At 37.7% G+C, this 17509-nt stretch overlaps 4 protein-coding genes across 5 annotated transcripts in view; 3 read left to right on the top strand and 1 right to left on the bottom strand.

The window, feature by feature from the left end:
• The window catches only part of Rtnl1 (reticulon), a 128973-nt gene that overhangs the window by 67069 nt on the left and 44395 nt on the right, over positions 1-17509 (top strand). The window lies entirely within an intron of this gene.
• On the bottom strand, positions 4053-6706 carry LOC143893764 (uncharacterized). The gene is made up of 4 exons (XM_077399484.1): positions 5137-6706; positions 4750-4933; positions 4382-4565; positions 4053-4187 (listed from the first exon to the last, which is right to left on the bottom strand). Exons 2-4 carry the CDS (start codon positions 4898-4900, stop codon positions 4169-4171), a joined length of 354 nt encoding a protein of 117 aa, XP_077255610.1. The 5' UTR covers positions 4901-4933; positions 5137-6706; the 3' UTR covers positions 4053-4168.
• LOC143893763 (uncharacterized) lies at positions 11753-12406 on the top strand. Its single transcript, XM_077399483.1, has one exon. It carries the CDS (start codon positions 11780-11782, stop codon positions 12392-12394), a length of 615 nt encoding a protein of 204 aa, XP_077255609.1. The 5' UTR covers positions 11753-11779; the 3' UTR covers positions 12395-12406.
• LOC143893755 (uncharacterized) lies at positions 13003-15042 on the top strand. Its single transcript, XM_077399471.1, has one exon. The coding sequence runs from the start codon at positions 13043-13045 to the stop codon at positions 14828-14830; it is 1788 nt and encodes a 595-aa protein (XP_077255597.1). The 5' UTR covers positions 13003-13042; the 3' UTR covers positions 14831-15042.

Raw genomic sequence — 17509 nt, forward strand, 5'->3', positions numbered from 1 at the left:
ACCCCGTGGGAGGGACGGAACGTGAAGGGGAAATAGAGGGTAAGAACTATATGAGGTTTGGATGGGGTGCGAAGGGGAACTAGGGGAAGGTATGAGTGTCAATATTGTGATTCTAATCGAAAAAAAAAGCAGTGGTAAATATTGTACCTCAAAAAAACCTAAGTAACAAGTGGTAGAGGTAATCTTTGTATCTCGAAAATACACTGAGAAAAAAAATTGTTAATTCCAAGAAATATTTAGTTCGATACGTTCAACTAAACATTTTAGTTAGTTAAGTAAATATTAATTGTTTTCAACAATTTATTTCGTTTTTTTAATCAAGGAATTAATTAATTCAACTAATGGTGTAGTTAACTACTAAAACTAAAATGTTTGCTCTAAACGTATTCGGGACTAAATATTTCTTGGGGGATGCCCACATTTTTTTTTCTCGTGTTGTTCTTGTAATTGGCAGCTGTATTAAAAGAGATATCATTTTTTTTTGTAATGTAATAAACATAATAGATCACTTGAAGCGCGACTATTTTTCATAAGGGGTAACGTAATGTTGTGATGTGTATCACTGAGTATAATTTTTTGGAAATAAAAATACTACTGTTTAGAGTTTTCGGAGAATTTTTCAAGATACAAAGATTACGTATACTATTGTACTTAGATTGTTGTTAGGTAAATACTACACGTTTACACTGTTTTTTGTTTCAACGGGTAACAACATATTTGGAAATAAAAATATATGTTTAGTTTTTTCGAGGAGATGTTGTGTTGTTTGGTTTTAGATTCGTTGTGTGAGAGATAAAAAAGATTTAGATGATTTTTCGAGATACAACGATTAACGTTCTACCACTTCGTTACTTCGGTTTTTTCGAGGCGTACAGATAACTACTGCTTAGGTTTTTTCGAGATTTTTCGAAATTACATACAAAGATTACGGTTCTACCACTTGTTACTTCGGTTTTTTCGAGGGTAAAGATTACTACTGCTTAGGGTTTTTTTCAAGATTTTTCGAAATTACAAAGATAGATTACGTTCTACCACTTGTGACTTAGATTTTTTTGAGGTATAATAGGACCACTGGTGGGTTTTGGATCTTTGCTGCGGGTTAACAACATATACACTACTATGCGTGTACTTGGCGCCCTTTTCTTTACCTTTTTTTTAAAAAAAGGTAATTTTGTACACAGATATCACGCCTTTTTGTACATCTACGCATTGTATAAACAGCTATGTACAGAGTGTTATTTAGGTATAATACTACCACTTTGTTTTTTTCGAGGGTAACAACATAATACATATATACTACTATGCGTGTACTTGGCGCATTTTTTTTACCTTTTTTTAAAAAAGGTAATTTTGTACGGATATCACGCCTTTTTGTAGTATTACGCATTGTATAAACAGTATGTACAGGGTGTTATTTCGAGGTATAATACTACCACTTTGTTTTTTTCGAGGTATCAACATAATACATATGTACTACTATGCGTGTACTTGGCGCCTTTTTTTACCTTTTTTTTTGAAAAAGGTAATTTTGTACGGATATCACGCCTTTTTGTAGTGTTACGCATCTTAATCTTAACAGAAAAAAATTACATCTTATAAAGAAATGTGTCTGAAGTTGTAAATATTGTATATATACATATTGCCGGACATTGCTTTTATGTAAAATATGCATGTATATTACGTTGCTTGTATAAATTATTTCTTACCAACTTTTTCCAAAAATAATATATAAAGACCTTTAGCCATCGTTTACTTTCTATAATTTTTCCATCATCAAATTCAATCCAAAATGTCTTTTCTCTACACATACTTGTATAATGACCATCTTCAATAGATGTACCCTGATGAAATATAGTATTCATTACTTTATACTGCTGTTTCGCTATCGATATCTTAGTTGTTGATATGCTAGTTAAATTAAATGTCTGTGGTATTTTCACTAATTTATTATCCTGTGACGAGAACAAAATTAAATGAATGATAACTATTTCTTTCGTCAACGTTAATTCATTTCTAAATACTAGATTTCCTGCACAAAATTGGCATGTTTTTCCATATAACGGACCCCAATTTAAAAATGTATCCTTTAATAAATTATTAAGACCGTGACTCTTTTACGCGACGCGACGGGTTGCGAGTACCCGAGATATTGAGATCTCGATAACGATGAGTGAACGGATCAAGTTCTAAGTAGGCTTGATCGATAGCTTGAGGTCCAATTAGGGGGGGGGGGTTTCTCTCATAATATTCCGCTGCGTGCCCTACGAGCGGAGATATTGCGACGCAAAGTCCAAATGTGAAAATTTATTTTTAAGATACGAATACGTATATACTTCTAACGCCGACGTCTTATATGATGACGTCATAATCAGAAACGTCACTTTCACTTTTTCGACACTGGTGGCAAGCGGTTCTGATTATACAATATAATTATATACGATAAGGTTATACATATACATAAAATACAGGTGAACGCAATTTTATTTTTTATAATAAAACAATACGAATGCATTCATCTCTAATTACTTTTCAATTATTTTTAATGTGTATCATATATATATATATATATATAGATTATACAGAGACATTATTATATATAGAGATTATTATATAGAGACATTATATAGACATTATTATATATAGAGATTATTTAGAGACATTATATATAGAGACATTATATAAAGATTATATAGAGACAAAGATTAAATCCTGTTGCTCTGCCTCTGCCTCTGCCTCGTCTACCTCAATGGTAATTGGATGATGACAATTTATATAAAAAGGCCATGAACCTTTCTTCTTGCCGTCGTATCCCTGCGGCTCTGCCTCTTGGTCTTCGAACTGTAAAATAATAAAATTGTATAAGAAATTTTATGAATTAAATACATATAATATGAATTAAATTTTTCATATATAACAAGAAGATATTTATTAATTTCGATTAAGATGGTATGTTTGTTTGTTATTGCGATAAATGTTACCACATGCCTCAGTGGTCGAATTAAGGCGACGCCTGCACGGATAGCGGGAGGTTCCAGGTTCAAACTCTGGCTGGGGTAATACTTTTCGTAATCGCAATCAAATTATTGGCGGAATATATCATAAATATGTCATTACTTTCTGTTAAATATACATAATATTAATATTACCTTGTCTATCATCTTCGGCATCGAAACGAGCAGCGGCACGATCGGCGACGACGGGATCAGCGGCGACAGGTAGGTCCGGCGGCGACAGGATGGTCGGCGACGACGGAACCAGCGGCGACAGGTCCAGCGGCGACAAAACTGGCGGCGACAGGTCCGGCGGCGACGACGGAACCGGCGGCGACGGGACCGGCAGCGATATCGGTGGCTGATTTTTCTTCCAATGATAATTCTAGCTCGAAATCGGCGAAATCGTTATCATCTATATCCATCTAAAATAAAATAAAAATAGCAACATTGTAATTATGTGAAATTATGTGAAATATATATTGAAAAGACAGTACTTACCATTTGTACTTTTGCGATTTCTCTCAGTATAAAACGGTGGTTTCGTTGGCTCCTGCCTCTAACCGAGGACAATACGGCCAGTATTTGCCATCATATATATATCAAGATATATATAATATCAACAACCTGTTCACCGTTCTCTGGATAGAATTGTAACACTGCTCTTGCGCTTCTTGACAGACATGCATACAACGTTAATAAGAAACGATATAAACGTTTTGTAGGATTGTGCAAAGTTTTGCTTGCATAACACAACCACAAGCGCAGAAATACTGACAGCCCCATCAAACGTACCAGCTTTAAATGGCAATCCTTGACCTAAAAAATAAAATAATGTATTAATATGATATTATGGCTACGGTCAACGTGACACTACAAATGCTTCGAAGCATTCCTCTTCTCTTTTCTTTCAATGAAGAAAGAAGGAGAAAAAGAACGCTCCAGAGCATTTGTATCACGTTGACCGTAGCCTATATATCAAGATATATATAATATCAACAACCTGTTCTCACCGTTCTCTGGATAGAATTGTAACACTGCTCTTGCGCTTCTTGACAGACATGCATACAACGTTGATAAGAAACGATATAAACGTCTTGTAGGATTGTGCAAAGTTTTGCTCGCATAGCACAACCACAAGCGCAGAAATACTGATAGCCCCATCAAACGTACCAGCTTTAAATGGCAATCCTTGACCTAAAAAATAAAATAATGTATTAATATGATATTATGGCTATGGTCAACGTGACACTACAAATGCTTCGAAGCATTCCTCTTCTCTTTTCTTTCAATGAAGAAAGAAGGAGAAGAAGAACGCTCCAGAGCATTTGTATCACGTTGACCGTAGCCTATATATCAAGATATATATAATATCAACAACCTGTTCTCACCGTTCTCTGGATAGAATTGTAACACTGCTCTTGCGCTTCTTGACAGACATGCATACAACGTTGATAAGAAACGATATAAACGTCTTGTAGGATTGTGCAAAGTTTTGCTTGCATAGCACAACCACAAGCGCAGAAATACTGACAGCCCCATCAAACGTACCAGCTTTAAATGGCAATCCTTGACCTAAAAAAAATAATGTATTAATATGATATTATGGCTACGGTCAACGTGACACTACAAATGCTTCGAAGCATTCCTCTTCTCTTTTCTTTCAATGAAGAAAGAAGGAGAAGAAGAACGCTCCAGAGCATTTGTATCACGTAGCCTATATGCCAAGATATATATAATATCAACAACCTGTTCTCACCGTTCTCTGGATAGAATTGTAACACTGCTCTTGCGCTTCTTGACAGACATGCATACAACGTTGATAAGAAACGATATAAACGTCTTGTAGGATTGTGCAAAGTATTGCTTGCATAGCACAACCACAAGCGCAGAAATACTGACAGCCCCATCAAACGTACCAGCTTTAAATGGCAATCCTTGACCTAAAAAATAAAATAATGTATTAATATGATATTATGGCTACGGTCAACGTGACACTACAAATGCTTCGAAGCATTCCTCTTCTCTTTTCTTTCAATGAAGAAAGAAGGAGAGGAAGAACGCTCCAAAGCATTTGTATCACGTTGACCGTAGCCTATATATCATTCATCGCACAAAATTTTTTAATTGCAAATCGGAAACGTACCTTGAGTTGAGCTCTTCTGCGATCAACGAAGTCGGGATCGAACGTGTCAGTCGTCACTTTCTGCTTTCTGCCAAGCGTAGAGAACCTTCTTTTCCGGCAGCGATAGTAGATGGGTGCGTTCAGCCGATACTCCGCTAGCCTAGCAATCGTGAGCAGTCGCTCGTTTCCTCTCCTTTTAATCCATTGGGTCAAAGGAGAGGAAACGAGCGAAAACGAGCGACTACTCACGATTGCTAGGCTAGCGAAGTATCGGCTGAACGCACCCAATGTAGGGATACGAAATCTTTAGATAAGCACGAAGCAATTCAATTCAGTATATCGCCGGCACGATTACGGTGTTACTGCCGTTTCGCGTACGCGCGTATGCGCGCGTTGTCGCACCTTACCTCGCGACGCGTAATAAAGAGTCACACGATCGGTCTCGCTCCGCGCGTACTACCGTGTCTCTCGATCGATCGAGATAGGTTAACTGATCAGATGATGAACTGACTGACAGGATAGCGCTCTAAACGAACGCACTGTCTGCACTGCACTGCACTGCGACACTAACGCCGCTAGCCGCCAGTGTCGAAAAAGTGAAAGTGACGTTCTCTGTTTGTTACATGTATGTTATAAAGAAAAGCGGTTGACGGAGACGACGTATCTTAAAAATAAATTTTCGCATTTGGACTTTGCGTCGCAATATCTCCGCTCGTAGGGCACGTAGCGGAATATTATGAGAGAAACCCCCCCCCTAATTGGACCCCAAGCTATCGATCAAGCCTACTTAGAACTTGATCCGTTCACTCGTTATCGAGATCTCAACATCTCGGGTACTCGCAACCCGTCGCGTCGCGTAAAAGAGTCACGGTCGGTCTCGCTCCGCGTGTACTTGGCGCGAGACACTACCGTGTCTCTTGATGTCAGTGACATGTTTGAATGAATACTGAGATTAAACAGCGTAACGCCGGTTTTTAAATTGATTGTCAACCGACTGTAGAAAACGCAGACACAGTTGTCCGCAATTGCTCTGATCGTATCGCTGATAAGGCGTGCGATTGTACTCTATTACATTGTTCTCTAGATACTGCGCCAATTCTCTCGGTGGTCGAAGATGGCCAAAACTGTCAAAATATATGGCATGATCTTCCCTTTTCGCATACGCCATCCAGTGAGTACCCGGTCCCTCAGTATTATCCAAATTCACGATACCGCTCTCGTTTCGACGTATACCGCCGATCGGTAACGAGTCGCGCATGAAGACACCTCTAAAATATGGAATGTGCATACGTTTTGCCAATTGTTGCAGTTGTACATTGGTAGTTACACCCTTGGGAATTTTTAGCGTCCCTTCGACGTTTTTTTTTTCTTGAGACTCCCCGTCCGCGTTTGTACGGAGCGAGATAAAGTCCGTGACATTCCATGGCGCGATTGTGACGTTGCATCTCTTCCAGCTGACGTTGCGCGGCTTTGTTATCATTCACGGCCTTTGCGACTCCCGCCGCTCCGCCGACCAACGAGCCGAAAACCCGGTAGGATACCGCCGCGTTTCGCTACCGAAAGTATTCGCTTGGTCTTCTTTTTTTTTTTCGTTTTCAAACCCATACCGAGTTTCGTTTTAGCTTTCATGGCCGCCCAGACGGCTGTAGCCGCAGCTCTCTCTCCGAGAGTCGAATCGTTCGCGATGACACGTTTTCGCGCTTCCGCGGCGAGTATATTGTCTGCCACGTGTCGTTCTACGAGATCGTTGCTACGCGAGTAAGCTATGTCGTGCTCGCGACACGCCGCGTCCAATGGATTAATACCCCGATCACCTCTTGCCAATCGTGTTTCTAAGCGAGTTCCCGGTCCGCAAAATTGATAGCCGAGGATATGTAATTCGATCGGAAGCGCGTTTATCGCGCGATTCAGCAGACCTCGACCTATCTTCGGCGGCATTCGCCGCAGTTTTTTATCAACGGCGACGGACCGTCGATGTGCGTTTACTGACACGACAAATTATAATGTATTAAACAGCGCCGATATTGCTGAACCTCCGAATCTGCCTTGATATGTTCGGGAAGCTTATCCCACAAATAATCTATGTGATTATAAAACTGTCGCAGTAGAATGACCTTTGGTATATACTTTAACTACTCGGCGGTTAAATTGTAAATATCGCTGTTATCCGACACGAGCAAAAACATTTTAACGACTGAGCATCTCAGCTCTACGCGTCTCTATAAATAGGCCAGCTTTTTCAATATTATTATTCATTCGTTGTGGAGGGGAGATAAAATGCGGTTCGTACGACAATCGCGGACGATCAGAGTGACAAACTTTGACGATAGGATGCCGTTAACGAAAGAGGTACGCAAACATGGAGGCATGCTACCGATTTCTATACGCGGTATTATCTGCGGTCCGTCGAATTGCGGCAAGAGAAACGTCTTGATAAGCTTGCTGGAAAGTTCGCACGGTGTACGTTTCGAGAACGTGTATGTGTACTCGAAATCGTTGCAACAACTGAAATATCGATATTTGGAGAATATACTAACACTGATAGAAGATATTGGCTACTTTACGTTCTCGAATAACAGTGACGTCATTCCGCCGAGCGAGGCGCTCTCGAATTCTATTTTTATTTTTGATGACGTGGCGTGCGACAAGCAGGATACGATAAGAGAGTACTTTGCAATGGGCCGGCACGCAGACATTGACTCTTTCTATCTTTGTCAGACGTATGCGAAGATACCGAAGCATCTTATACGCGACAACGCGAATTTATTGATTCTGTTTAAACAGGATGGTACCAATCTGAAACACATATACAACGATCACGTAAACACAGATATGTCTTACGATGATTTCAGTAAATTGTGTCATACGTGTTGGCAACAAAAGTACGGATTCGTGGTGATAGACAAGGACAGCGCGATTTCGAATGGTCGATACAGAAAAGGATTTAACGACTTTGCGATCCCAAAACGTCGTTAGTTGTTGTCGACGCTTCGTTTGAACAACGTTAGCGCAACATGGACAGCGGCGAGGAGATTTAGAGAGCGCGAGAGGATCGTGAAAGATATTGCGAAAACGAGCAATTCGATTCGCAAAAAACATCATGCCTTGAAAACTGGTAAAATGGAGGAAGATATCGCGTTGGAGAGACACTTTAAGCCCGTCATCGAACCTCTAAAGCAGATTGCCGAAAACACCGTTGCTGGCAAAGAATCTGACGTGTCAAAGATTGAGAATGAAACGGCGTGGGAAGACGAAGAGCCGAAGCTCAAACGACAACGACCAAACGCCTCGTTTAACGACTCTGTAATGGCTTCAACTCCGGTTACGTTGAAACGATCGATAAATGTGCCATCTAATTTGAGCGAAATAACAAAAACTTTACAACCGCGTAAACCGAAACAATCAAAAGGTTCATTGAATGAACCACTATAACCTCTGCGCCTTCCGTACAACCTACAGTGCTCGCAAACGAAGATGTTTTTGAAACCACGAATGACCCACTCGTGACGTCCGTTCGACAGCAGTTGCAAACATCTGAGGGTCAAGAAACGTTGCGAGATCAATTGTGTCCATTGAGCCAAAAGTACATCGGGGCAGTTCTGAGCGGCGATGAAGAAAGCGGTATGGACATCGCGTACGGTGTTAAATTCACCAACGATGGAATGATGTTCGGTAATAAACGTTTTGACGTGAACCATGCGGATAACATAATTATCGACGGCATACGATACAATGGCACACGCGGTCTTTTCGAATTAATCTTTAAGAAATATCCCGATGACGATATCTACACGGAGGACGATATGCAAACGTACAAAAGCATTCTGTTGATGACGAGTATTCATAAACGCAATTATGATGCTCACGCTCAAATATAGGGCAACGGGGGATACAAGTACACACATATAATCGGGCCGCTGATTTCAGGTAAAAAAGCTGGAAAAGGTATACCGCGTGCTATGACAGGCAACAAAATCGATTATATAATTGCACAGTCGATTTCGGCTAAAAAAGCCGGAAAAGTTATACCGCGTGCCATGACATTAAACGACAACAAGATCGACTATGTTCATTGGGACGATCCCAACGAGCTTGTAGATCATCTCCGATTGCTCGAAGCTTTGCGCCTAGCGGGTCACACCGGTCACAATAACGAAATCCTGTCGATTGGAAATTAGTTGGTCTGTATCGGAACTGATAAACAAGCGGCCGCAATTGCCGACGCTAGCTCTAGCGGGAACTAGAGACCAGTCACGCTAGACCCTGACCAATCGAGGAGATGTGGCGCGGAAGCGCGAGTTGAAGGAAAAACAAGAAAGGAAGTGACGTGTGAGGAGAGATCAAAAGCGCGAAGAGTTCGTGACGAAAATAAAGAAGAAGGTGTGCAAGCGTACGTACGAAGATCGAGAGGAGGTTGTGAGAAACGGTGCAAGGCGTACGTTACGAGGAAGGGTGGATGCGTGAAGCTGTGCCAGGAGCACTGGACGAAGGACGAAGTAAGCTACGGGAGGTTGCGCGAGGTGTGCGCGGCGAGGACTGCGTCAGGCTGTGCAAGGCGTATTTGCGAAGGAGAGAGGTTGCCAGAAGCTGTGCGAGGGGTGTTTGCGAGGGAGAGAGGCTGCCGTGAAGCTGTGCTAGGCGTGCATTACGAGAGAGAGAGAGAGAGAGAGAGAGAGAGAGAGAGAGAGAGAGAGAAAGTGACGGAAGCTCGATTATTGGTGAGAGCTTGTACGACGAAACGAAAGGCGCGAAACGGAGAGGTTAAATGTAAGTAGACGAGCTCCTTGAGCCGTATTACCGTAAGCGCGAGTATATACTATTTTATTATATTACAATAAATTTTTTTATAAAAAAATAATTTTTAAAATAGTTAAATGTTTTTTTTTGCATTACAGGGATAATATGAAACAATCTAGTTGGAAGTTGTAAGGTTGTAGCGAAAAGTATTATTAGTAACTTAATTAGTGATTAATATATAAAGACAAAGAATGTAATATATTACCTAAAGCTACCTTTTGCCTGTTTTCAAAAGACACATCATAACATTACATGAATCGAGATTTTACTTGGTTACTTCAGTTTAAGAAAATTGATTGCAAAATGGCTCGTCAGGATAATTTTGTTGAAAACTTTTGGGATATTCTGGAAACAACACATGGAGTTTTTATTCCTAACTACATCAAAAACGTTATGCATTTTAACAATTTAGATAATCCAATATCTTTCAAAAAAATCACTGAATCAATGATAAGTGAACTAAAAAATTTTGCAAAAAATGAAATGCAAGATTTTATTGAACCGAATGCAGATTTAAAAGCGTACTTTGGTTTATTTGAGAAAAGGCCAGAAAAATTTCGATTCATGATAGGTGACAAGCAATTGATACTGGCATTAGTTGAAATAGTTAAAGAAATGCCACCAGATATCTGGAGATTGTCAAAGCCATCTCAAGTTTTTCTCGATGAGCCATCTCTAAAAAAAGCGAAACTCGCAGTTGACAAATTAAATTTACAAAAAAATGTGTCACCACTTCAAAGCGATCAAAGTTCAAATGTTAATCTTGAAACTGAAAGAAAGAAAGTAGAGACGCTTATTAAAAACTTAAATAAAAAGTATACATCAAATGAGAACGTAAGCGAAGACATACGGGAGAAATTAAAATGCTCTACAAAAGTAAAGATATCCATAAAAGATAGTTATGACGAAAATGGTCTTTCCAAAGCATTTACATATTCTGCTTGTGTAACATGCCCGTTATGTTCAATACTTGTTAACTTTACAAAAGTCGGAAGCAGATGGATAATTTCAAATTTTGCTCGTCATATCGAGACTCATAAAAAATCTGCTGGACAGAAAAAGGCGGCTTTAAGTAATGTTAAGTCAATTAAAGAATCTTTTAAGATATCCAGCGATATATCTAACGAAAGTCAACATACTGATGATCCTACATTACCTGTGATTGCAGAAGGAACTATTGTTAATAACGAGTTGGTGCTTTCGTCCGTAACAGGGCCCGTAAATATTACCGATACATTTTTAATTGATTTAACCAATAATCCGATGCATGACTCTATTTTGGATTCTGGACGTCATTCAAAATCTTCACATAAAACGACAAACGAGGATAAGCCTGAACAAGACTCAGAATCTATTGTCAAAACTGTAGGCATGGAGGAATCTAAACGATTGACTGAATCATTTTCCGCGTCTAATAAAACAGTTAAAAATCCAACAACCCATGAATCTTTACCATCAACGTCTAAATCACTAAATGATGTCAGCAAGGATGTAGATGGTTTGTATAACGAAGAACTTAATAAAATTCCTAGTGTTTTGGGGAAATCTTGGGGGGAATGGTAGATCGAGATGATTATCGAACGAATCATCTCGAAAAAACAATTTCTCTAAAAAATGTTCGTACTAATAATTCTCGATCGCGATCAGAAAGAAACATGCGTAAATTGTTCTCTTCTGTAGATGAAACTCAACCACGAATTTCATGTTACTTTCCTGTGCTCAATCGTTTAGATGTTGAAAAATTAATCGAAATAAAGAATTAAATATTTCTATTAAACATTTTCTGGAAAAACACTCAGATAATTCTACTGCAAACCATGATATATATGAGTCGAATGAAACGCAAACCTTATTTTTAAAAAAATTAATGAACACTGCTCTTTCTAACACAAGCAAAAAGAAGGGGGGACAACGATACGATGATACACTTAAGCTTTTCGCAACTTATTTATTTGTTATCGGTGGTCGAATGTTGTATGAAACATTATCTGCGAACTTGCCCTTACCTTCTTTGAGTACAGTAAGTCGTACGTTAGATAATTCGGGTTGTTTAATAATAGAAGGTGATATGCGAGTTACGGAATTAGAAAAGTTTTTACACATGAGAAAACTACCATTTTATGTATGGTTAAGTGAAGATGCAACCCGAATAACCGGTCGTATTCAATATGACTCTAAATCGAATCAACTCGTTGGTTTTCCTTTACCGTTGAACAATGATGGAATGCCTGTAACACACTCATTTACAGCTACTTGTGCTAAAAAGATAGAAGAATACTTCAGTACTAATAGTCCTGCCTCTTTATTATATGTAATAATTGCACAACCGCTCGTATATCAGGCACCTTCTTTTTGTTTGTGTTTATACAGTACTGACAATAAATTCGAAGCTGATGATGTTATTAAGCGATGGTCTTACACTGTTAAATATTTAAGGGGGGAGACTCGTCTCTTTGACCCTTTCTTTGATAATTTTTTATAAAGAACTGAGAGTATTTATTGAATCCTAATAAAATACATGATAATGTTGACGATCAAATGTACAAGAAGAAATTTTTTTATAGTACAAAAAATACAAAATGGCTGCGCTGCAGTTGCTCGAAGTTGTCGTCTAGATTTTGCACGGGAGAATGCCCAGGTCCTTGTAATGAACTGAAATCAACAAACCAAAATTTTTTCGTTAAATTATGATCCTCCGATGCGCATGAACCTAAATTTAGCAAAAAAAAATTTTTTTTTTTAATAAAGGACGTTTCAAAAAAATTTTACGATTTTTTTTTCAAACAAAATGGCTAAAAATAATATTTATTATAAAAATTTTAATGTAAATTTAGGTTCATGCGTATCGGAGGATCATAATTTAACGAAAAAATTTTGGTTCGTTGATTTCAGTTCATTACAAGGACCTGGGCATTCTCCCGCGCAAAATCTAAACGACAACTTCGAGCAACGCAGCGAGTATTTTTTCTACTATAAAAAATTTTTTTCTTGTACATTTGATCGTCAACATTATCATGTATTTTATTAGGATTCAATAAATACTCTCAGTTTTTTATAAAAAATTATTTAAAAAAGGGGTCAAAAAGACGAGTCTCCCCCCTTAAAGGATGCAGGTATAAGAGTTCTAGGTATGTCTTCTGATGGTGATCCTCGGTTATTGCGAGCAATGCGAATTGAAACAAATACTGGTGTTTTTAAACAAACAAATTCTTGTGAAACTAGTCAAGTTCCTCCTGCATTACAATGCACTTTTGAGTCATTACCACAAATTATTTGTATACAGGATACTGTGCATATTGGCACCAAGCTCAAAACAAGAATGCTGAAAAATTCCATTGTATTGCCAATGGGAAATTATTTAGTCTCAGCTAGTCACTTGCATATTCTGATAGACACAGTTCCAAAGGACAAACATTGTTTAACTCGAAAAGATTTATCCCTAAAAGATAAAATGAACTTTTCTTCCGTATTAAAAATATCAAATTCTAAAGTCTCCGAGCTATTAACAAAACATGTTTCGGAAAGTGAAAGAACTGTAACGTATTTATACGTTATCCGCTTGTGTTTGAGTGCATTTTTAAGTAAAACATTAAGCCCATTAGAACGAATTTATAATATATGGTATTGTGTTTTTTTTCTACGTTTATGGAGAGCTTGGCTACACGCAAATTCACAGTATTCCATAACTAATAATTTTATAACTTTAAATGCGTATCTATGTATCGAGATAAACGCACAAAGTTTGATAGATGTTATAAAGTTACTGAAAGAAATTGATTCTCCCGAACTATTTTTACCCTGGCAATTCAGCAGTCAACCGTGTGAAGATTTCTTTAGGCATTTGCGTTCAACAAGTTCTACATTTTCAACTATAGTGAATTGTAGTGTTTTAGAGGCTATCCACAGAGTTAGACGTATCCAACTTCAAAGTGACATATCAACAAGTAATTCTAACGTATCAACTGAAGGATATAAATTTCCACGCGCTCAAAAATCAAGTTTATGTTCCAATAAATCAACATTTGAACTTCCCTCTTTGAATGAAATGGAATATACTATTGAATCAGCAAAACAAAATGCTTTCATCACGGTATCATTACTAGGTATGACAGTACCCATATCCGATGCAGAAAATAGAATCATACATGACATTCATATTATTGATTCTGATGATTCAACTGTAGATTCATTTTGTACAGAAGAAGATAATAATGTATTTTTATCGTCCAATTCTAATGAAATAAATTCAGTAAATGAGACTGAAGATAATGAAGAGTTTGATTTATTGGAAGACTTAACAACACTTTCGTGCGTTCAGGGTAGTTTAGAACTAACTAATTTTGACAAAATAACAACAGAAATTAAGCCTGACAGTCCTTTCACGATCGTGACCGATTCCTATGGCAAGGAATTAATAGTAAGAAAATCATCAATATGTTGGCTTCTAAGTAAAAACTCGTGCAAATTAAGCAGCGACAGATTACAGCGTGTTAGAGAATCTGAATTAACTACATATATACAAAAATCGCGTTTTGCACAAAGAAATGATGAGTACAAAAAATGTGATGAAATATTTATCGGTGATTGGTGCTTATTTAAAAGATTAAATAATAAAAAGTGCTATATTGGTCATATTCTTAGTTTCGCGTATACAAATGGCAAAACCAAGGGCAAAATGTGGAAATCTATCGAATATTCAAAGAGTTTTGCAAAAACAGAAGGAAACAGTAAAGATATAGGTGTCCTTTGTCATTGGTATAAAATCGACAGAGACAGACCATTAATTTTTGTGCCTATGAATACTCAAGAGTATATTAATATTAAAAACTATGTTCTTACAATTTCACGTCCTTCTTTTGTGTTATCAGGGTTAAAGCTTAGTGAGAACATTTACGACAATATTAAAAAGTATTTCTAATCAGTAATTATACTTTATATATTTTAATACTTTGCGTTGTGCAATTCGAGACTGAAACTTAGTGTATATATGCAAAAACAGCTAACAATAAGCTTAAACATTATGTATCTAATTATAAGTACATCCGTATTTTCATGTTGTGTTCGTAACGTTTTATATATGATAGATTTAAGTTGCGTTAAAAATGTACCTTATAAAGTGTAATTTTGTTTTTTATTCATAAAAGTTATTGTTTGATAAAGCAAAAAACAGATATTTATAAAAGTATTAATGAGAACGTCTACGAAAATATTAACAGATATTTATAATCGGTAAATATACCTTGTATATATTGTCATTTATTATGTTTTTCCCTTTCCTACTTTAAAGTATTCTATTTATATTTAAAAAAATGATATAAATGTTTAATATAACAAGCAAATTTAAAAAATATATAGTTGAATTTTAATCACTAAATAGCTCAACCCCTATTTCAAATATATATATATATATATATATATATATATATATATCTCAATAGATGTTAATTATAGAAATAAAATTAGGAATAAGGAAAAATGTAGAGAAAGTAATTAGTTATACGTCAAAGTAATTTAAATCACCTAAAATAATATTTATATTACTAGAAATTATAATAAAATCGCTTAAAATCATAATGAAATCATTTGAAATCATAATGAAGTTACTTGGAATCAGTTGAAATCACTTGTGAAATCATTTGAAATTATTTGAAATCGGTTGGTCATATAAAATCAAATGAAATCAGTTGAAGTCAGTTAAAATCAGTTGAAGTCAGTTGAAATCAGTAATCATTTGTAATCTGTGGTACACCCAAAAGACGAGTGAATAACCCCTTGGCGACATCCATAACATTAAAATCGGTTACGTTGTCGACCCATTTAAAATCTGCGTATGGCAATGGTTGATACATTGCCCAGCCGTATAAGTTATTTACATCAAAATACATGAGGTACGACGACGGTTTCGATGGATCGTACGACTGCATGTACTTGTTGTTGGCCAGCGCGTATCTGTTTGAACATTGACTCAAACCGCCGCGTATACCGCGTTCGATAAACATGACCATGTCAATGTCGGTGAGCAATTCGAAATTGATGTGTGTATGCTTCAACATAGCATCCCACGTAAAACCCAGTAGAGTATAATAATACGCCGGATCGAGTCCATAACTCGCGACGCAACTATCGCAAAAATTTTCAAAGATATCGGCCAACAGCAAGACATTGGTCTTGAGATATAAATCGCTGTAATCACCGAGCGTTCGAATGGAGAACCGCTGCCAGACGTCGACGGCGTGCGCGTAATCGCTCTCGGATACGGTGTCACCTGTCAATGAACTGTAAAATGAGTCGCGCGGTGGTAAACACAACTCCTCCAATTTTTCGACGCAGTCAATGTATTCATATGGAAATACGCCTTTTCGTGTCAGCAAATTAAAATTTTCTGCGGATAATTCACAAAATTCGCGTTGCAATATTCGCAGTTTATCCTTGCTGAGATAAGATGCAAATTTGTCGAGACTAGCGGTGAGAAACTTGTACGAATCGATAAATCGCAATTTGACGCACGTTTTCTTATCTTTATCTTCGGTGTTTTGAACGTTTTTTGTAAACGAAATATATTTTTCTTTTGTGATCGGGAGTAAATCTACATGTCCTTCGTATGCTGTTGCTATTTCAGTTTTAATAAAATGTGCATCGTATCCCGATAAATTATGAAACACTATGGGAATGCAATGCGAATCTTTATAATTTAAGTTGCAATTCGAATGCGCGGGACCTCTGTATCGACCGGTCAGGTGACAATGGTCGCGTACTCGCACGTCGTCTGGCTTGAACGGTTCTTTGCACACGTGACAGTGCGTTGCACTGTTAAACTTTTCCCACTCGTCTCGCGTGAAATCTGCCATGGGTATATTAGTGGACAAAATCTTTACGTCGTGAGCTAAACGTCTTAGCTCCTCGGCGAACCACGCGACGCAATCCTTATCGCGACGAAACCGATACATAGATAACGACTCGTCGTACGAGCAACGCACGTAGTACCCTATGCTAAACACGCGATGATGTTGATATGTGTACCTGGACGTTTCCGGATCCGCTTCCATCTTCTCCAGGGTACATTCCAGGTCGGCGTATACGACAAACGGAACTTGTTCTTTTCTGTTGTGATTTTTAAAGGCCAACCACTTGTCGTTATCGCTCGGTAACTTGATCGCGCAGTCATTCATCTCCCGACAGTCGACGGTGTGGGCAGCCAATTTCTCGTTGGAGCTGAAGTAGTGCAAACATCTGCAAAAATAAACGCAAATATTATAAATTTTTTATACACAAAATATTCTATATTATTAAAAGAACCATATAGGTACTTACCAATTGCAAAAGTATTTCCTGTGCTTTTTTTTACTGATTTGCGAGCTTACGAGGCGGGATAGGTTCTTGATCCATGAAAAAGTCCCACGTTGTTGTTATGCACGTACAACAGATTTACATGTCTGTCCATATTTTGATCAGTAACCCGTATTGGCAAGATAGCAAGTTCCATGTTTTTTTCTCGATGCTGTACACGTTGATGGAGATGTTGTTGTGATTTTCAAACCGTTTAATTTGATTCAACGTCATTGGAAACTCAATGTCCGTAAGATCTAGCACCGACGTG

This window comes from Temnothorax americanus, unplaced genomic scaffold (assembly GCF_048541705.1).
Source record: "Temnothorax americanus isolate GAGA-0224 unplaced genomic scaffold, ASM4854170v1 Scaffold127, whole genome shotgun sequence".
Taxonomy (NCBI): Eukaryota; Metazoa; Arthropoda; class Insecta; order Hymenoptera; family Formicidae; genus Temnothorax; species Temnothorax americanus.

Coding starts and splice junctions, on each gene's coding strand:
- LOC143893764 (XM_077399484.1), bottom strand. CDS start 4,900: ATGGGGCTGTCAGTATTTCTGCGCTTGTGGTTGTGCTATGCAAGCAAT. Junction 4,566..4,749: donor ACAATTCTATCCAGAGAACG/GTGAGAACAGGT, acceptor TATTTTTTTTAG/GTCAAGGATTGCCATTTAAA.
- LOC143893763 (XM_077399483.1), top strand. CDS start 11,780: ATGAACACTGCTCTTTCTAACACAAGCAAAAAGAAGGGGGGACAACGA.
- LOC143893755 (XM_077399471.1), top strand. CDS start 13,043: ATGTCTTCTGATGGTGATCCTCGGTTATTGCGAGCAATGCGAATTGAA.